Raw genomic sequence first — 22,214 nt, 5'->3', positions numbered from 1 at the left:
AGGGTACTGCAATTGAGGCAAAGTTTGGCACAAATCTTCTGTACCAGCCCACTAACCCTAGGAAAGACCTCACCTCCTTCTTTGTTCTGGGTCTTGGGCTCCGCCGAATTGCCTCCACCTTGTCCACCTGTGGTCGCAGCTGGCCATTGCCTAGGTGGTATCCAAGGTATCCATCTTCTTGACGCGCCCACTCACATTTATTTTCATTCAGTGTCAACCCAGCTGCTTGTATCTTCTCCAAGGTTTGTCGCACATGCTGAAGATGCTCAGGCCAGGAGTTACTGTGGATCACCACATCGTCCAAATAAGCAGCAGACTATTCCTCGCAGCCCTGGAGGACTCGATCCATTAACCTCTGGAATGTGGCAGGTGCCCCATGCAGGCCAAACGGAAGGACAGTAAACTGGTATAACCCCAGTGGGGTCCGGAACGCTGTGTATGGTCTGGAGGCTGGATCGAGGGGCACCTGCCAGTAGCCCTTGCACAGATCCAAGGTGGTGATAAACTGAGCCTGTCCAATTTTCTCCAACAAATCATCCACTCGTGGCACTGGGTAGGCATCAAACTTTGATTGCGCATTCAGCCTGCGAAAGTCGATGCAGACACGCAGTGTCCCATCCTTCTTTGGTACGATGACCATGGGACTACTCCATTCACTCACCGAGGGCTCTATTACTCCTAGTTCCTTCATCATCTTGATCTCTTCCTTTAGAGGTTCCACCAACCTTTCAGGAACACGGTAAGGCCGCTGTCTTGAGGGTGCTGGGTCTGTCAGGTGTATGGTGTGTTGACACATTTCAGTCCGACCAGGTCTCTGGCGGAACAAAGCAGGAAATTGGTTCACCAGCTGCTTTAGCTCTTCCTTTTTCACGTCATCTAGGTGATCCAAGCTTTGCAAATTCTCGTTTTGTACTTCTAATTAGTGACGGTTGTTTTGTTTTAACATCTCCCCTGCACTTCTGAGTAATTACTTCTGAGTGACCCAAAGCCAACCTCATGTATGTCATCCGTCCGGAGCTGCTTCCATGTACAGTGAGCGCAAGCTAGATTAAAATGATTATTACGTTTTAATTTTATTTTTTTCTTACAGGAGGCGTGTGAGACACTTTTTATTAAGGATGGGGACTTTTTATTTAACTTATTTTGGATTGATTCACTGCAACACCCCAGGAGTAAAATTAAACAGCTTGAAAGATCAAAGACAATTTTTTTATATAACGCTGACTGGATTCATCAAAAAAAAAAAAAAAAAAAGACATATAGGTGAGTAATTTATGGGCTAATTTTCATGTTTGGGCAAACTAACCCTTTAAAAAGACCAACAGGACATCTCATCCTATAGTCTGGAGCACTGAAGAAACATCTTTGGTTGTGAATCTATCCCCAGTTCCCTTAGGTGTACTGTACTGTAGGGAATGAAACAGCATCAGACACTGGCGCTATGGGGAAACCTTCTCTTTTTCTATCATCCTATTAAATCACACCTATGCAGCCATTCACACTTTACATTTTTGTATAATTAAATACATTAAATACATTGTTGTATTTTGTATTTTATGTAAAATCATTTTCTATTTTTATCGGTTTTAAATAAATTTTTAATAATTAAATTTTTTTATAATTTCCAAAGTTTTAAAATTTTGTTTTTATTTTTGTATTACTTTTCTTCATGACTATTTTACTTTCTTTTATGTTAAGCACTTTGAATTACCACTGTGTACGAAATATATATGAATAAACTTGCCTTGCCTATAAATATAACCGACTCCTTGCCATTAACATTAACATAGCTGACGTTATGGGAAATAATGTCAAATCATACCACATTACTAACATTGAACTTTAACCAGTCCCTGTGTGTGAGGTATGGAAAATAAAACTAAGCAGCGGGATGTTCATGATGCCATTGCCAGCATACTCCAACACATACATGTTATAAAGTAATATGGTAGCATAACGCAGAGGGAGGCTCCACAAGCACTTCACGACAGGGGTTGAGAAGATGACACTGCAATGGCCAGTGCTGAAACAGGCTTAACTCTCTTTCACAGGAGGCACAGAAGGGAAACCTGTGAGGAAACTGAAGTTACAAAAGTATTTGGTGAGAACCAGTCAGGAATATGTCATGGAGACAACATTTGACCATGCCCAGGAGGATTCCATGCCTCCCAAGAAGAGGGCTTTCCCCTGACTGGGAATTGCTGACCTCGTGAGCTACATGTCAGGGAAATTGCGTCTATAATTCCCCTTGTATGGCCCTGTAAACAGACAAAAATCTCCTCCAAGAGTCTGAACTGGAGGGATTGTCCACAACAAGAGCTTGCACCGGACACAGCATGTTAAGAAACCGCATCTACTCTGAGCCATTGTGGAGAGGCCTCACAAAGACTGCAATGAGAGGTCTCTGTGGAGTCAAACGGGTCAATGCAGGGACGTCACTAGGATTGGAAGAGATGGGGGGGGGGCTCACAAACAATAGACCATTACTGACCTCAATTACACCGGCTCTGAATCAACTGGCCTGCCAATCGCCTGCGGCTGCTTCTCTTTCTCTCTGCTAAAATATCTTCGAACATCCATCTCATCTGCGTAGTAGATGATGAAGTATACAAGGGTAATAGCATTAACAGGGACCCTATGACATTTAGTTTTCAGTGACAACAACATTCTATGGGGATTGATATTGTTTTAAAATATGCCTATTATAGAGAATAAAAGAATAAAGAATTGTGATTAGCTTGCTAAGTTAATCATTTATTGTATTTTGCTTGTTCACTCTATCGAGACTAACATACAGTTTTCCATAGAAAACCAAAATATCCACTTTCCTTTACCTCAAGAAAACGTAGCTAAAGGTAAGCAGGTAATTAAAACAACGTACAATTTCACTCTGTATCACGACATTTACCAATCTTCCTTTCACCATTAGCGTGTGCATCGGTGTTGCCAACTTCTTTTAATGGAAAGTAGCTAAACCCCCCTGAAAAGTCGCTAAATGTCACTAGATGACGTCCTACACTAATTAGCATATTCATGATGTAAGTGCATCACATTGTCTTGTCTCCCTGTGCTCACATACTGCATTTTAAACTGTTTTTATTACTAAATTTTTATGTTTCTGTTGTCAGACAACGGAATGAAAATTATAATGACTGAAACGCGGTCCATTAAGACTACATAACCAACTCTCAAATGTGTTAAGATCTCTGCACTAAAATCCTATTCATGACATTAACTAATCAAATGAAATACTCATCCTATTAAGACAATGGCTGTGCTGATTTCGGCTATACTTGCATGCAAAATAGAGTTAGAAGCAACAGAATATCTTTTTTAACTGAAAGTGCTGCTCCTCTCTGCGCTCGCTGACCAGAGCAGAAGCAGAGAGAGAGGTGTGTGCACACTGGGAGAGAGAGAGCTTATGCTCGTTGACTGTTGTTCTTAATATTATCATTTAGGGGGGCTTAGGAACATTTTGGGGTTTCTTCAGCCCCACTAAAATAGGCCTAACGACGTCCCTGGGTCAATGTTCACTTTGGCGAAAATATTACATATCCTCAACACTGTCTGAGGATCCAGTCTCCATTCTCCTGGTATCAGGCCTTGACATGATGGGAGGTCTGAGCTGTAATTCAACCATCTTACAAGGTGAGGAGGTGTTGATGGGTCCAAAAGAGCACATACTGCACTACTTCCATCGTGATCCGACACCTCCGTGATGACTAATGCATGTTAATGGCACTGTTTGTCCTTTCAAATATCAATGTGGCAGTTCTGCACATCTGTGTGAAAATCTCTCAGAGTAAAATACACCACAAGCAGTTTTGAACAGTTTACTCGCCACGCATGCCATGATTCACATGGCTGGATGGGTCTCTGATAAGCGGAGCGGATCTTTATAAAGATGTACTGTCACAAATGGTTCGCTCTTTTAACTGGAAATTTGTCTCTCTTTTTTTAGGTTGCTTGATTGGAATAGGGGGTTAGCACAATGCTGGGTAGCAGAGCAAACTGGTAGCTGTGAAGGTAAATTCTTGGTGAAGAGGGGTGTGTTCAGGATGAAGGAATCGCAGTCCTAAAGGAGAAAGATTTACTATTTGGTCTCTCTTTAAATTCATACCTTTGGATCATCAAACTACAGCATATCAACAGAGACTTTTTCATTTCAACATAACAAAATAGATTGGGGGGGGGGGGGGGGTATTGAACATAATTAAAACACTTTGTGATGAGTGAACTATCTGAAAGTTTAGCATGGTAATATACATAGCAATGTTAATGTGTTTGATATTGGTGGAATAGATCTAAATCTAAAGATCCAGCTGTCATGCTCCGATGAGCTCCATTCTAAACAAGACCCTGAGATACGTGAACTCCACTTGGGAAAGCAATCAATCTTTTCCTGGCTGCTAACCATGGCCTTAGATATGGGGTTGCTGACCCTCATTTCCACCATTTTACCCCCAACTGTAAGAAAGCACTGGAGGTCATCAATGCAACACATCAGCAAATAGCAGCAATGCCACCCTAAGGCCCCCTAATGGACCAACCTCCACCCCTGAGATCCTGGTCCATAAATATCACAAACAGGATAAGCAACAACCCAGCTAGGAATGTTATTGTTCTAAGAATGTTCCAAGAAAATTAAATGTTCCAAGAACATTAAATGTTTCAAGAACATAATACCAACTTCACTAATTATATACCAGATTGACTTTATTTCTTTCATACATTCACAACAGTTCTTATTGAGATTAACATAGGTTTAGATGTTGATGTCGGTTTAAAAGTAATATTTTGTTTTTACATCACCATAATGGTGATCAGTGTTATCTTTAAATTGGCAATCAGACACTTGACTTGTCAATGTTTTTCTTTAGCTATGTTTATTATAGTAAAAACAGCAAGAAAATGTGTGGTTAGATGATATTGGTTGCTTGCTGATCATTAAGATATCATCACATGGTGGTGTGACTTCACTTCACTGATTTCATCCAGTCTAATCTAAGCTATTAGTTGCACATTATTTATTAAGGCAGTTCAATGGTTTAACAATGGTGTCATGCTTCGTGGGGCATTGTATTCTGGGTGCATAATACAAAACTCACCCATGGCTCCCAGAATGCATTGCACCATGAGGCATATCACCATTGTTGAGATTCATACACAGTTTTTTTATGTCAGTGTGTGTCTGAGCATTCAGTATTTCAAAGTGATTTATGAATAGTGTCATTAAAAACATACCGAAATACAGACTAAAACTGTCACTAATACAAAATGAATAGCATAGATTAGACTCAAGATGAGAGCCGTTGATCAGATCATTACATGATGAAAACTTGAACATCAGGAAGTAGCCAACATCCTCTGATCACATTTTTCTCTCACTGTAACAGTTACAATGCCAAATAGAAACTAACACTGAAAAGTTTAATTGTTTAAAAGTTTTCCAGATCACCATAATGGTGATGGTAACCAAAGCAAACCATTAACATCTAAACCCCTATCAATCTCAATAAGAACTTTTTTAAATGTATAACAGAAATAAAGTAAATCTTGTTTATAATAAGTGAAGCTGGTAGTTTGACTGCTGAGCAATGTGTCCACATCTAGTGTGATGTGAAGCTTTATCAGAATGTTAGAGGATAATGTTCTTACAGTGATATCAATACACATATTTAAAATGTTTTTTAGAGAATGTTATCCTACCTTTTAGCAAAAATGCAGACACGGTTGTATAAGGCCTTGGTACCCCATACTCTCATTAGCCTTTTACAGTCAACAAAACACATGTAGACTGGACTGAACACCCATTCCCCCTCAGTGGGGTAAAAAAGTGGTTCAGTTTTTGGTCCACAGTCGGCAAGGTTCCTGCGATGACTGGACATATTCTGCTTTCCAGCATTCTGGCAAAGGCTTTGCCTTTGTAAAGTGTGATCCCTCAATATTTGGAACACATCCTCTTGGTTCCCTTTTTCAAATATGGGAACCACTGCACTCATATGCCAATTGCAAGGCACTTTTGCCAATTCCTATATGATTTTGAACAGGGGTGTCAACCAAGGCAGCCAAACTACATTAAGCATCTCAGGGCAAGGACTCCAACCCTCCAATGAGGGCATGTTCTCCAGGTTCAGAAGGACCTCAAAGTTTTCCTTTCAACTCCAAGCTACTAGACCTTGGTCAGGGTTGTGCCCTTTTCATTTCTGACAGGAATGTAAATGAAGCTATGAAGAACATCTTGGTTACATATGTAACCCTCGTTCCCTGAAGGAGGGAAAGGAGACGTTATGAATGGGATCTTGCCTGAGAGCCCAGTCACCTTCGAGTGGTAAAAAATGAGCCAATGGTACACAAAGTTCCTTGGTCTGCGGAATTTGCATCGCGAGCTCCGCCCCGCAGAGCTGGTATATAAGGAGCAGCGCAAGCAACTCGCATTCAAGTCTATGCTGAGGAGCCGAGCCAGTGACCCGGCCGTTCAGTGGAACAGCAATGTGGCAAGGGGATGTAACGTCTCTTCCCTCCTTCAGGGAACGAGGGTTACATATGCAACCAAGTCATTACATTTCAGTGAGTCACTTTCGACGTTACGAATGGGGTCCCTTACAAAACGCCACAAGGCTGTCTTCCAGCGACCCGTGTGAGTGATAGCACCCTTTCGTGAGGCCAGCACGAGTGAGGGCCTATAGCTTACACAGAATACACTAGGTAGCATATTCCAGCTGGACATATGCTAGCAGGCTGCCTGCCCGTGGGAGGACTTACAGAAGGCAGGTATCAACCAAAGTGGTGATACATAAGAACTCTGAGGTACCCAGCCCACAGGCAGGAAGTTTCAACGACAGAGCTGGCAAGGGGCTTGATCACCACCTGATCCCAAAAAGGAGTGGTGGGGACTTTGTGCCCGTACCCAGGCCAGGGTCTCAAGATAACATGAGAGTTAGCCGGCCGGAATTCCTGGCATGCTTCATCAACTGAAAATGCCTGCAGGTCCCCGACCCTCTTCATCAAAGCCAAAGCCGTCAGGAGCACAGTTTTCAAAGATAAAAACTTTAGCTCTACTGAGAGCAAGGGTTCGAAGGGAGGCCTCTGCAGTGCCGATAGCACCACTGCAAGGTCCCAAGAGGGGACTTGCTGAGGGCGAGGCGGATTGAGCCTCCTTGCTCCTCTCAGGAACCTGATGATCAGATCGTGCCTCCCAAGAGACTTACCTTCAACGGGGTCATGGTGAGCAGAAATGGCGGCCACATAGACCTTGAGGGTGGAAGGAGACAGCCTTTGTTCCAACCCCTCCTGAACAAAGGAAAGCACTAACCTGATTGGACATTTCCAGGGGTCCTCACATCGTGAAGAACACCAAGTGATGAAGAGGTTCCACTTCAAAGCATAGGCGTGTCTGGTGGAGACGGCTCTAGCTGGAGTGATGGTAGCTGAAATCCTGTGGTGGCAAGGCACCTAAACCTTCCGTGACTCATCCAGAACCCACACATGTAGGTTCCACAGATCGTGATATGGGTGCCAGAGGGTGCCCCATCTCTGAGAAAGAAGGTGCTTCCTCAGAGGAATTGGCCAGGGAGGGACTGTTGCAAGGAGTACAAGGAATCAGGGGAATCAGGTACGGCCGGGCCAAAAAGGTGCAACCATGAGGACCTGCTCCTCATCCTCCCTGATCTTGCACAACGTCTGTGCAAGAAGGCTCACTGGGGGAATTACATACTTGCGCAGGCCCAGCGGCCAGCTGTGTGCCGTGCTGAGAGTGCCCTTGGTCAGGGAGTAAAACAACTTGCAAACAGGTCTTCCTGAGCGTCTCCGAAGCATTCCCAAATCAGCTGAACCAACTGGGGGCGTGTCTCCATTCCCAGGGGCGAGACTGCTACCGTGAGAGCTCGTCAGCTGCACGATTGAGCCTGCCCGGAATGTGAATGCCACAAAGCGACCTCAGATGCTTGTGACTACACGGGACTCGGTCGTGAAGCCAGTGCTGAAGCAGTCTCATATGGAATAACCTGAGCGTTATGACCACCGCGGCGGATGCCATATGCCCCAGTAGCCTCTGAAACAATTTCAAACTGTCTCTGGCAATTCAGCAGTGATTGCGTGTGCTCATTCATAAGCCACGCAAATATATCTATTTCCGTACCGAGAAAAGAGATCCTCTGCAGAGGAGAACTGGCCCCCCAACTGAGCCTGGTTTCTCCCAAGGTTTTTTCTCCATTCTGTCACCGATGGAGTTTCGGTTCCTTGCCCCCCTCCTTGGGGGGACCGGCTCTATCTTGCCCTTTACCAGTAGGGTCGCGACCTCCACGGGCATGACAGGGGCATCTTTGCCCACCATCGTCACGTGGACACCCCGAAACCTGGGGGGACGCCGGGCGAACTGAATTGCGTAGCTGAGCCTGAGCTTCCGGATGAGCCAGCGGGAAAGCCTGGGGAGCTCTAGCCAGGCTCCCAGAAACCGAACCAGCGGGGTGAAGGGGACTACAGGCGTACCCATGGTGGGACAGCACAGTGGAGCAGACAGCACTGGCATGGGAGGCATAGCATTCTTTAGTGGGGGCGGAGTGCGGGCACTCGTCTTACTCCAAGTAGCAAAGAAGGCATAATAAGGCAAAGCATTCTCGAGCCGGCTTTGCATGGAAACTGGCAAGGAAAGAGGACAATGAGAGCAGCGAGGAAGCACATCGCCAACTGTAGTTTGTGGCCTCTTGGGACCCGGCGGTAGAGGAAACAGCTCTTTTAGTGAAGGTTTGGGTGCCACCGTGGCGGAACAAAAAGAAAATGAGAACAAAGGATTCTCCCCCGGCCCTCCTCCGGGGCCATTCTGGGAGACCGGGGAGTTGAGGATCTGAGCTCGATCAGACTCTCTCATGTCTGCCAGGTTCAGGCTTAGGTGGTGCTCCTGGACCACCAAAGTGGACATCAACTGACCCAAGGAACGCGCAGTGACCTCCGTCGCCCGGAGAGCGAGGTCGGTAGCATTGTGCGCTTCCTGCAAAACCCCTGGGTCAGCTCTGCACTCGTGCAGCTGACGGAGCAGCTTGGCCTGATAGACCTGAAGTGAGGCCATGGCATGCAGGGCAGAAGCGGCCTGACCTGCAGCTCTGTAAGCCTTGGCCACAAGTGTGGATGAGAACTTACAGGCCTTGGAGGGCAGCTTGGGACCACCACGCCAAATGGAGGCGCTCTGCGGACACAATTGCATTGCAACAGAATGCTCCACCGGGGGAATCCCAGCATACCCCTTGGTCTCCCCACCATCGAGGGCAGTGAAAGCGGAGGAAGTTCCAGAACGGTTTCGGGCAGTTAAAGGTGCCTTCCATGAACTGGTTACTTCCTGGTGCACTTCCAGGAAGAATGGAACCAGAGGGGGGTGCTGGCGATGCAGCCCCCAGGGACAAATCATCCAGCCTCGAGCACTCGGGACAGGGCGGAGGATTCCACTCAAGCCCACAACGCTGGCACTCCCGAGGGAGGCAACGCAGCCGAATCCTCATCTCCCGAGGACTTAAGCCTACCTTATGATGTGGCGATCGACATACGGTCCTTTTCGCGAGCCCCGAATGAGATTTCTGAGGTAACCCTCAGATCACCCTGGCCACCAGACGAAGTAGCCCTCTTACGAGAAGAAGAGCTAGAACGGGGTGTGACAGAGGGGACTCTATACCTTTTAAGGTAATCGAGTCTCTATCTCAACGCCGAGATGGTCATGTCCCCGCAATGAGAAAATGAGCCATCCATGCAGTTTCAGCGGGCTGGAAGCCCAGACACGTGACACAGCAATCGTGGCCGTCATGAGGAGCAATGTATCGACCGCACCCAGAAACACACGGGCGAAATGACATCTTTAAAAAGACGCAAATCGGCCTGTACTCTTTTGTGAAAGGAAATAGCTCTTTCAGAGGTGTTGAAGCACTCAGGGGAACGCGGGAGCTGTCACAGGAAACCCAGACGAACCGCTGAATTGCGCCATCACAACAAAACCAGTAGCTCTTGCTTGTAGCATTCCGGTGAAAGCATCAAGCCATGTGCTCGGCTCCGTAGTGAAAGCTTGAATGCGAGTTGCTCGTGCTGCTCCTTATATACCCGCTCTACAGGGCGGAGCTTGCGATGCAAATTCCCCAGACCAAGGTACTTTGTGTACCATTTTGTACCACTCAAAGGTGATTGGGCTCTCGGGCAAGATCCCATTCGTACCGTTGAACGTGAATACAGTACGCTCAATGGATTGTCATCATACCAATTATAATTTAACAGCTTACGAAATGTCTTTCAGAAAAATAAAATAAAAATCAGTGAACTCCCTAAAAACTCCTCAAAACCGTTTTAAGTTGTGAAAATAACATAATCTAGTATCTTTCTACATTGCATGGTATTGTTAAGACTATAAGTATATTCATTACAGCTTCGTTTATAACTACATTAAATTCAATATGGCCTGTCTTGAAAGGCCTTTCGGGAACACTGCAGTTTGGTAAAGACCAAAATCTGTAACGATCAGAGGTGTCAAGTAACGAAGTACAAATACTTCGTTACTGTACTTAAGTAGAAATTTGGGGTATCTATACTTTACTTGAGTGATTATTTTTCAGCCGACTTTTTACTTCTACTCCTTACATTTTCAGGAAAGTATCTGTACTTTCTACTCCTTACATTTTAAAAATAGCTTCGTTACTGCTATTTCATTTCGGCTTGTTTTCATTCCGGCTTGTCATCATTCAAAAAAAAAAAAAAAACCTATCCAGATAAATCGCGCCATCCGGATGGAGTGAATTTGATTGTGGTTGGATGAGAAGTATAAACATATACCATTCCGACACCCTATTGGTCTTTACGCGATCCATCGCACCTGCACATGACACAAATCACATCACAGTCCAGCCAGGACATAGACAGTTTTGGGTTCGTTTATCAAAATATATATTCCTTAAAAGTAGGGTTGGGTATGGAACCGGTATCCGATCGCCTCAGAGTCAGTCCGCTTAAATTTCACATGAAACCAGCGTCAGACCGGTCTCCTCCCGTCTTTGAGCGGGATAATAATGACCCAGATTGTGAAATACATTTATTAGCCTTAGATTAAGGGAAGCACAACTTGCACAACAAGCTATGGATTTATTTAAAATATTTGTAATGTTCTTTAAAGTTATCAATAGTTTTTTTGTGTTTCTTTTTTTTAAAGTATCGGTTCAGGCACCGTTTAGGAGCCGGTACCATTTTAAAAGTATTGAAAAGGCACTGGACCCTATTTAAAAGTTATTATTTCTCACTGGCTCATTTACCAAATGAGTGCTTTTTCTTCGTCCTCCACAAATTAAGCTACTGTAGGTAGTTCGGTAGCGAGATGTTTTAATAAATTAGCGTTTTCGATTGACGATGCGATTGACAATGTTGTGATAACTAGGCTATACCAACTTTGTAACTCGTTCCCCCCCGAACACTGGACATAGCAGACGTATGTACCAAATACAAGAAGCTATCAATCAAGAAAGTATCAGGATTATGATTTCTTTTTCAGTTTTAGTTTTTGATCAATCACTTGGATTAATCATTCATTTTGACAGCACTATAATGTTTACTGTAAATAGATCACCATACAAGGGTAATTGTTACTAAGCCTGCACCAATGTTCTTGTCCATTGCCCTCACAGATTCCTGCAGCTAATCATGGATGTACATTTAACATTCCATTAAAGGTTATTGATGACAAGCCTCTGAAGTTTGACTTTTTGCACTATAACAATACTTATTGGCAACTAGTCATCATATCTCTAGTCCTTTAATGTATTTGCATTGTACTAAAGTGCGTTCATTTTAAATGGGCATATATGCGGCTGAGGAAGACCTGAAGGTCGAAACGTTGCTTAATTAAATTCCTCTGGAGCAGTAGTTTTCAGTGTTCAGACTTCACTTCTTTATTTGTCTATATCATTTAGTTGTCTTGCACCTGTGTCCTAATTGGATGTTTGGGATGTGCACACCATTTTTGTATTTTTATATATGCGGCTGAAACAGGAAGCCTAGTGCATCCCAAATTTTTCAACATGAACATTATAGTCATTATGGCCTATGGCCTTTAAAAAAATGTTTTTTGAGGCGGTGGGGTAGTACACAATAGACCCCTGTGGTGCGGCCTAAGCTTTTGTTCTTAATGGCATTTTTTTCCCCTTACATTACTTTTACTTTTATACTTTAAGTAGTTTTTTAAACCAGTACTTTTGCACTTTTACTTGAGTAAAAAGCTTGACTTGATACTTCAACTTCTACAAAAGTATTTTTAAACCCTAGTATCTATACTTCTACTTGAGTAATGAATGCCAGTACTTTTGACACCACTGGTAACGATTCTCCTTCTATACACCGCACAGTATTACTGACAATCAGATCAATGAATACAATACAATACAGTGGACAGAGATGAGGAATTAAAAATGTATTTACAAAAACATTTAGTGGTTATTTTTAGAAGCATTAAAACTTACAGGAACAGTCATTTTTGCCATATTCACAGTTTCCAGCACAATAAGAGCATGACATCAGCAAAAGACGTAGCAGTAAAAAATAAAAATCACAGCTCAAAACTACTCATTGAAATGACATCTGCATCATTGTAAATAACAGACAAGGTCAGTTTAAGTGCCAAGTGTTTCCCTCCATTGAAGTACTTTATGAGGTCTGTGTTTAGGAGCTTAGAAACTTGATTCCTGTTGTTTTCAGCCATGAAACCCAGATATACTAAATCATCTGACTTACATTATATTCTCCAACATAAAAAAGTACATCCAAGATCCCTGGGAGTGACTAAACAAGTAATAGAGTGCAGTGAAATTTATTGGCACTGTGAGCTACTGTAAGACTGAAGTCATGTGACTGACAAAGCAGAAATTGCAAAAATACTAAGAAATCACTCACATGTAATCAAATGTTTAAGGAGGAAACGTGTGAAATTAAGGTGTACCTCAGTACTTCGCTTGTTTGAGACAATATTTTCATGCAATATACATAATAATCTATATTTGAATGAGATTTGTGGCTGGGTGCATATCATCAAACCTATAAAGAACATGTCTGGGTCATATTTTACCGCCAAAGGAAAAAAAAAAATATTATGTTAATTAAGTGTTTATATATATATATATATATATATATATATATATATATATATATATATATATATATATATATATATATATATATATATATATTTATATATATATATATATATATATATATATACACACAAACACAACATATTAAAAAATATATATTTTCATGATAATTGAGCATATCCCCAGGTCCTCATTACCTTAATAAAAAGACTGCAATGATAAGAGCACAATATACTGAATATATATTCACTCCTTCAACATTATTGAGGATGTGATGAGAATGATTTACAAAAGAAAAAGAAAAGAAAATTCCAGATTAGTCAATTTTTGTGTCACAGTAGGAAGAGTGGAAATGTTGGATTATGAATCAAAATGTTACAGTGCAAAAGCTACAAAATACAGTTTATTCTTTATTTCTTCTAGGATGAAACATGACCTGGAGATTTTCAGGAAAAGCTGGTAAATTAGTCTCTGAACAAACAACCTATTCCTCACAAGCGATTAAAATGAGTCGAAGTGCTTTGGCTTCTACTATAAAGGAAGTTCATACGACTGCTACCCAAGCATCTTCTGAAACCAGATCTGTGTAGTGTTGGAGGTGTGCGGTTGGTTTGGTTTGGTTTGAGCAGTGTTAGAGGACGGGCTGACTGTGTAATACGCTCAGAGCGCTCGTGTTAGGCTCTGAACACTGCTAGCTTTCCTTCACTGGTCTGGTTGTGGTGGACGTGTGGTGGGAAGGGTGATTGGCATGGCTCGGTCAGTGCTGGACGGACTTTATGACCCACTCTGCACTGGGGTTGAGCTCCAGGAGAGCAGTGATGTACGTCTCTTCATCCAGACATCTCTCCTCTAGACAAACACACACACACACACATCAGACAACAGCACGCTGCTTCTGCACCGGACTCAAAAATCTTCTTAAGAAGTTAAGAATGTTAAAATACATTCTAATAAGATGATGATTCGATGCCTATACAATCAAACTGAAATGTATTAATATTACCATGAGCTGCATGGATCACAAATATTCCAAATAAAGTCTATACACAAAATACTGTTTGTGCCTTCCTGTGTTTTTCCTTCCTTACATGTCAGTTAATCTAATCAAATAGAGTTGAAGATCTATTTATTTTCCTATCCTAACTACATGTGTGGCTGTGATTAATGTGACGCTTCTTAGACACTCACTGATGTTTCCTCCCATCTCATAGAGACACAGATCCTCTCGCTTCACAGACAGAGTCCTGTAACAACACACCACAATCTCACTGAGCACAATATTTCAAGATATGATCTACAAAATATGATATTTTTCCTAAAACAGTAGACTACAGTGGTGCATGTACAGTATATAGATTAGAGGTCTCACTGAAGATGAGCTTATTAAAGCAGATTGATCATTCGTGCATGTGTGTGTCTGCTCACCTCTCCTGACTGAGGAAACGTGTCAGAACATCTGAGGCCTTTAAATCCTCCGTCAGCTGTACAGCCATGGACACCATCGAGAACTGAGGAGCCTGGACCCTTATGAAGCCTCCTTCAGCCTGAACACACACACACACACACACACCATCAACACACACACAGAGCAAACCTGCAGCTTCCCTAAAGAGTACTTCAACACTCACTTTGATATTAACCCTGTAAAGCCTGACATATGAAATAATAATCAGAAAAATCAACATTTTTTATAAAATATAATTATATAATGATATATATATATATATATATATATATATATATATATATATACAGTGGGGATCGAAAGTTTGGGCACCTTTGCAGAATCTGTGAAAATGCGAGTAATTTTAAAAAAATAAGAGAGATCATACTAAATGCATGTTATATTTATTTAGTACTGTCCTGAGTAAGATATTGTACATAAAAGATATTAACATTTAGTCCACAAGAAAAAAAAATAGCTGAAATTATTAAAATAACCCCACTCAAAAGTTTGGGAACCCTTGGTTCTTAGCACTGTGTTCTGTTCCCTGATGATCCTTGACTGTCTTTCTGTTTTGTGATGGTTGTGCATGAGTCCCTTGTTTGTTCTGAACAGTTAAACTGAGCAGCGTTCTTCAGAAAAATCTTTAAGCTCCTGCAGATTCTACAGTTTTCCAGCATCTTTGATATTTTGAACCCTTTCCACCAGTGACTGTATGATTTTGAGATACATCTTATCACACTGAGGACATTTGAGGGACTCAAACACAACTATTTAAAAAGATTCAAACATTCACTGATGCTCCAGAAGGAAACAAGATGCTTTAAGAGCTGGGGGTGAAAACTTTTGAACATGATGAAGATGGCCAAATTTTTCTTATTTTGTTGAAATATAATGTTTTTCCATTTAGTTCTGCCCTTCATAAGCAACAGAAGGTACTTGTATGTTTCCCGGTACACAAATTAAGTACAATTTACCTTGATCTTCAAATTCTGAAAGTTTTCACCCCCCAGCTCTTAAAGCATCTTGTTTCCTACTGGAGCATCAGTGAATGTTTGAATCTTTTTAAATAGTTGTGTTTGAGTCCCTCAAATGTCCTCAGTGTGAAAAGATGCATCTCAAAATCATAAAGTCACTGCTGGAAAGGGTTCAAATATGCAAAGATGCTGGAAAACTCGCATTTTCACAAATTCTGCAAGGGGTGCCCAAACTTTCGATCCCCACTGTATAAAAAGGTTTGTTTGTGTGTTTGTTAACGAGTATAATATTTCCTTAGGAATATTTTCCTGAGGATATGAAGATAAAAGCAACTCAGTTTTATTCAGAGACCCAAACTTATACTCAGATGCTGATCAGTATATGATGACATTCTGAGATCTTTCTAATGGTGCAGCAGATACTGACATAAACTGATCTAAACATCAGTCTTTGGCAGCTTTGTATCGTATATTTCCGCATGTCCACACACTTGTGTCCCACGCAGAGCAGATGAAGGACAGCGTGTCCACCGGGTGTCAGAGTGGAGGCAGTGCTAGATGTCTGAGCATATCTCCTCTCACCTCAGCGGTGCTCTCCTGTTTGTGAGAGGCTCTCTCGCGGTCGTATGCCATCTTCTTCAGTAGTTTTTTAACCGCTCTGTCTCGGTTCATCTTCCGCTGGTTCTCCATGTTGTGCTTCCGCACCTGATTCAGGATGAACTTGGGAATCTGAGACACAAGACAAGACTCATCTGAGCACCTCCATCTCCCAGCGTCACACACCATGTGTTCTGGTATTCTGTTGGTCACTATTTCTACAGCATCACAGCAGAAGAGTAGTGATTTCACAGAAAATGAATTGAAGTATTTCAGAAATTAATGACTGTTCATTTCTGTTCATCTGTGAATCCTGAAAAATAAACTATCATAGTTTCCATAGTTTCAACACTGATAATAATCAGAAATGTTTCTTGAGCAGTAAATCATCATATTATTCTGATTTCTGAAGATCATGTGACACTGAAGACTGGAGGAATGATGCTGAAAATACAGCGGAGCATCACAGAAACACATTACACTTTAACACAGATTCACACAGAAAACATTAAATTGCATTTTGTTAAAAAAAAAAAAAAATCATATTAATATATGGTGAAATCAGTACTGTCATCCATATCACACTGTGAGTTAAGTGAATCGTTAGTTATAACAAAACCTTTAAGGACAGAGAGCGTCTCAGAGACGAGCATCACTCAGTCTCTAGTATGAGGGATAACAGTCGTACCGTCCAGAGGAGCTTCTGGTAGCGGATGAGCAGTCTGACGATGTTAGCCGTGCCCGTGGCCATAGCAAACTCCTGCTGTTCACTGATCTTACTGCGGAAGCCCTTACACATGAAGATGTTGGGCGCCATCACCACTGCAACATTGTTCAGTGTCATCTTATTCCTGTCCTTATGGTCGATCACTCTCTGGAAGAACTCCATCAGAGCCTGAGACACAGAAACAATCCAGCTGTGTGGTGTTTTACTGCTGAGAGAAACTGGAGCAGGTCAGTGGTTGAGGGGAGGCGGGGACTAATATGAATATTCACGAGTCTGTGTATGTGAAATGAGTTTAGGTAGGATTACATTCATGACCTTTTAAGGCATAAAGAAATGGTTTTTGATATTTGATTATCAAAGATGAGTGTTAAGGGAAACTGGTTGACTGATGTCAGATGTGAATGCTGTGCGTGTGTGAGTGCAGGTGTGTGTTACCTTGAGCGTGTCTCGGTTGGGTTCGGGCAGCAGGAGCAGCAGCAGATTGAGAGCCTGCAGCTGCTGTTTCTTAGTGGGCAGCTCTGATCAGAAGCAACACAATCACAACAATCACTGACACACAGAGCACACACACACGCTTTGAGACAGGGCTGCACGACTAATCACATGTGCATCTGGTCAGTGAGGCCAGTTCTGTCATTAGTGGTAAATCTCCATTGCATGCTTACAGATGGAGCAGCATTTACTACACAGAGCCGTAGTTCACGGACAAGAAACTGCTTGTTTCAAATTACAAGAGACATAATTTAACTAAACGAGGCTTCATTACGTCAAAACTGTTTTGAAATGTTTTGAAATTATTTTGGACTGTCGTTGGGTGGCGATGATCTCTTCATCAATCAGTTTCATCAATTTGTAGACATTTTAACAATACTTTTGTGTAATTAAAAGGATGAGAAGTTGTTGTCTCTTACAAGCTCTCCATGAAACAAACCAAACAAGCCCTCCAAATTAATAGAAAATATTTTAAAAAAACATATATGTGTCCTGCAGCACAGAAGCAGTCATCAGTATCACAGATGTATATTTGTAGCAATAGACAACAATACAGTGTATAGGACACAATTATAGATTTTTATTTTATGCCAATAATCATTAGGATATCAAATAAAGATCATGTTCATGAAGATATTTTGTAAATGTCCTACTGTAAATAAATCAAAACTTAATGTTTGATTAGTAATATGCATTGCTAAGAACTTCATCTGAACAACTTTAAAGATGATTTTCTCAGTATTTAGATTTCTTTGCATCCTCAGATTCCAGATTTTCTAATAGTTGTGTCTCAGACAAATATTGTGCATCCTCCAGCTTCCAGATGAAAAATTTAAACTTAAGACTGGATTTGTGCTCCAGGGTCACATATTATACAGACACTTCATGGTATTTTAAGATTTTTATTGCATTTAATTTAAAATACTTTCCAAACGCATTTGCAATGGGCTGTTTATATGCACGCCTAAGTTTTGATCAGCAGGTGCTAGCTAATCATTTTGCTAAGCTACGGGTTCAATTGATTTGAAGCATGGAAAAGGTTTGTTCTCTCATCACTACGTAGTCCTGTGTTTATTAGTCACGCTGAATCAATGAAAGCAGTTCAATCTTCTGTTTATTCAGAAACTGCTATAGCAGTTCTTCTGCGGGGCATATTGAGAGTTTCTCTGGCCTCTGGATGGAGATTCACTGCTTCACTGACATGATGGGATTTATTGTGCCTCAGTGTATGTGATGTTGTGGGACTCACTCAGCACGGAGAGGAAGGCGCTGAAGTACTCGACGGTCAGCAGAGGATAGGGCAGCTCTCTGATGAACAGCTTCAGGAGGCTGGCCGCGTCGTGCTGTTTCAGACTCTCCCACAGGAACGTACCCTCGTAAAACTTGTGCTCCAGCTCATGACACACAGCCTGGGAAACGAGGAACACATTACAGTGACGTGGTGATGTGATGATGTTAATGGTGTAAGCTCACCTTCACTCTGGTAGCAGCTCCAGGGATCCGCAGCACACCCTCCGTGTCTAAACCCTGCTCCTCGATATGAGACATCAGCTGGAAACAAACAAACGGTTAACGTCTTACTCGCTGTTTCTGGAGCTAGTTTAAATTAGCAGATCACATGTCATATCTACATTACTACTCAAACGTTGGCTGTTGCTAAGATTTGTTTATGCTTTTGAAAGAAGTCTCACCAAAGCTGCATTTTTAATACAGTAAAAACATTTAAAACTGTTTTCTGTGTGAATCTGTGTTAAAGTGTAATTTATTTCTGTGATGCTCCGCTGTATTTCCAGCATCATTCCTCCAGTCACATGATCTTCAGAAGTCAGAATAATTTGATGATTTACTGCTCAAGAAACATTTCTGATTATTATCAATGTTGAACACAGTTGTGCTTCACAATATTTTTGTGGAAACTGACACATTTTATCTTTCAGGATCCTTTGATGAATCGAAAGTTCAAAAGAACAGCATTTATTTGAAAGAGAAATATTTTGTAACACTAAAACTGTCTTTACTCTTTAACACATCCTTAGTGATTAAACAGTATTTACTTTACAGTAAAAAATTACTGACCCTAAAAAGAAATTGATAACATGTTATGGTGTCCTTGTTACATAACTATAAATTATGCATAATTACATGCAACTAAGGCAAACCCTCGTCCTAGCATCCTAAACACATAGTAAGTGCATGTAGTTAACAGATATCACTCAGTGCTTGTAATGTATGCAGACACAGTAATATGCAGTATTTTTCAGAGGATCCTGCCTTGCTGACTGATGCTTTACTGAGAACATACACTCATCTTATAATGAAGGAGGTAGTGTTTGGTTGCCGGGGTGCTGCTATGAGGTTACTATAAAGAAGTTTTGTTGTGTTTGTTTACAAAATGTGACCGCTAGGGTTTTCTTCAAGGTCTGGACAGTTGTACTACCAGACTTCTTGCACTAAACTCAAAATGAAATATCCACTCTTCCAGTCTGTCAGTAGGTTTGTAGTCGTCTCTGAGATAACGCCTCTGGTCTGCGTGACCATCATGTTGAGCTCGGTTACACTTCTAAGTCTCTGCTCTCTTACGTGCTGCAGGATGAGGGGCACTCTGGTTCCCGGGACCCTTCGCTGGTCTTGTTCCAGCAGCGTAGAGAGAGAAACACCAAACAAACCCGACTCTACAGATGACAAAACAATACAGTTTCAGATTCACACACAACTGCATTGATCATCATCAAAACCAGTTAAAGATCAGACATGAAAGTGCTCTTTTTATAAGAAGCTTTGTCTACAGCACGCACATGTGTGGAATAAAAAGGATGTGAAATGTTTAGCAGAGTGCAAGAAAAACATGCAGTGACCTCAAAGGTCTGAGAGCATGTCCGGATCCAGCTGATTCTGAACACATCTCAGAGGCACTGACCTCTCACTTTGACCTTGAGAGCTTTATGAGCCTTCACCTCGATGCCACACGTGTCGAACAGAGCACTCATCTCGATCAGAACAAGCCTGCGAACCTTCTTCATGTCCTCAGAGGACAGATCGCCTACTCTTGTCTGTCCCGTCTTATCCTGAGACACTCTGAAATCCTGAAAGAGGAGAAACAGAATGAGAAAAACTAAATGCATGGATGCATTTATACAATGCTATATGCTGGCTGTATTGTTTATTGTGTTCTAGCTCTGTGTTTGTGGAGGTATTCAGAGCACTGCTATGATGTTCTGGTCTTCCTTTAATGTCAGAGTTTTTAGCTGCTTATCATGATCCACCAAAAAATGGAGCAACTGATCAAAGGGGTCATGGGATGCAAAATCCACTTTTACAAGTCGTCTGAACGAAGATTTGTGTTGGCAGTGTGTACACAACCCCCTATAATGATTCAAATCCTAAAACCTAGTGCTTTTCTTTTAAATCCCTAATAATAACAATCACTTTCTCAGATCAGGCAGTTCTCCGATTCTTGGCAGACTGATGTAGTTTTGGCGGGCCAAATTTAGCATATAAAGGGACATGCACCGAAACGGGTATGGTTTTACACTACCACTGAGAAATATGAACTAAAGTATGTTATAGACTTTTCATTAAGACCTCTACTTGATATCTACTTAAATGGGCGTCCGGTGACCCTTTTAACAAGACACATGATATTAGGAACCATTCATGTCTGGATGATGCACAAACTCAGCATAATACTGGTGTGTGTGTTCAGACTGCAGAACTAAGTGTAATGGTATATAACAGTAATAGTGATTTCTGGGTAACGTTAGTTTAGAGACAAATTCTCACTAGTAACTAGCATGCATATTTACTGCATATTACTTATAAAGCACATATTAACGTCTGCAGATCATTTACTCTGACCCAATACATAAACTTAACAACTGCCTTCCTAACTATTAATAAGCAGCAAATTATGAGTTTACTGAGGCAAGAGCCTAGTTAATAGTTTAGGGCTGTGCAATTAACTGCATGTGATTGTCATACGCTTCTCGTCAATAAAGCCTGTTCTGTGATTAGTAGTAGTTCACTGACAAGCTATGCAAAACTGTGTTCATAATCATAAACATTTCACAATATTGTGTAGCTTATCAGTGATCTCCGGCTCTGTGTAGTAAATGCTGAAAGCACATGATGGAGATTTACTATTAATCACAGAACTGGTTTTACTGACAAGATGCATATTACAATCACATGCGATTAATTGCACAGCGCTAATGGTTAATAGTGAGAATTGCTCCCCAACGAAAGTGTGACAGATGTTGAAAAGTTGGAAAAAGGAAAGTATGCATAGAACACAGGAAACCAGGACAGGATGCAGTGCCACATACTGTCCAGCAGAGGTCAGTTTAACTCAGTAAGAGCACACACACACACACACACACACACACACACACACACACACACACACACACACACTGATCTGACTGAGGATCCACATTCACGTCTTTCAGTGTTAAATCTTTGGTTTGAAATTTTTGCTCTCTAAACATATGGAGTCAGTTCAAAAAGGCCTCTGTGAGACTCATAACCACACACACATTGACATTCCTTAATCCTCAAGTGTTAACCTGATGAGTGAATGTCTGACTCACGGGTAACCTGTCGTCAGCTTCACTCTGGGGCTGGGTAACCTTTAACCCTTCTCTGTAGAGAAGTGCTTGCTCGGAGAACGACACCTCCAGGTTAATGTCCGTCTCTGCGTCAGCTCCGCCCCCTGGAGCGTCTGGCCCCGCCCCATTACCTACTCAAACAATAAAACACACACACAACAACATCTCACGCTCAGGGAAACATTCATGCTCAACAGGAGCAGCTGTGTTAGTGCAGGCCACCATCTTGCATCACCCTTCTCTGATTAAACAGTTACCTAAATCAGG

At 41.8% G+C, this 22,214-nt stretch overlaps 1 protein-coding gene across 2 annotated transcripts in view; it reads right to left on the bottom strand.

The window, feature by feature from the left end:
* Positions 1-12,415: 12,415 nt before the first annotated feature.
* Positions 12,416-22,214, bottom strand: part of LOC127984359 (rho GTPase-activating protein 18) — a 30,899-nt gene continuing 21,100 nt past the window's right edge. Inside the window, exons 5-15 of one of the 2 annotated variants that reach the window (XM_052587003.1) lie at positions 21,930-22,081; positions 20,261-20,426; positions 19,924-20,015; positions 18,817-18,894; positions 18,593-18,752; positions 17,287-17,369; positions 16,813-17,019; positions 16,110-16,256; positions 14,532-14,650; positions 14,295-14,350; positions 12,416-13,955 (exon numbers count right to left, since the gene is read on the bottom strand). In XM_052587003.1, coding sequence (XP_052442963.1) covers positions 13,864-13,955; positions 14,295-14,350; positions 14,532-14,650; positions 16,110-16,256; positions 16,813-17,019; positions 17,287-17,369; positions 18,593-18,752; positions 18,817-18,894; positions 19,924-20,015; positions 20,261-20,426; positions 21,930-22,081 — 1,352 coding nt within the window. In that variant the 3' untranslated portion in view covers positions 12,416-13,863. The remainder of the gene's footprint in view (positions 13,956-14,294; positions 14,351-14,531; positions 14,651-16,109; positions 16,257-16,812; positions 17,020-17,286; positions 17,370-18,592; positions 18,753-18,816; positions 18,895-19,923; positions 20,016-20,260; positions 20,427-21,929; positions 22,082-22,214) is intronic. The other variant, XM_052587004.1, reaches the window with a different exon arrangement.

The sequence above is a fragment of the Carassius gibelio genome, chromosome B20 (assembly GCF_023724105.1).
Source record: "Carassius gibelio isolate Cgi1373 ecotype wild population from Czech Republic chromosome B20, carGib1.2-hapl.c, whole genome shotgun sequence".
Classification (NCBI taxonomy): Eukaryota; Metazoa; Chordata; class Actinopteri; order Cypriniformes; family Cyprinidae; genus Carassius; species Carassius gibelio.
Note: the sequence above shows the minus strand (reverse complement) of the source record. Positions and strands in the feature narration are given on the sequence as shown.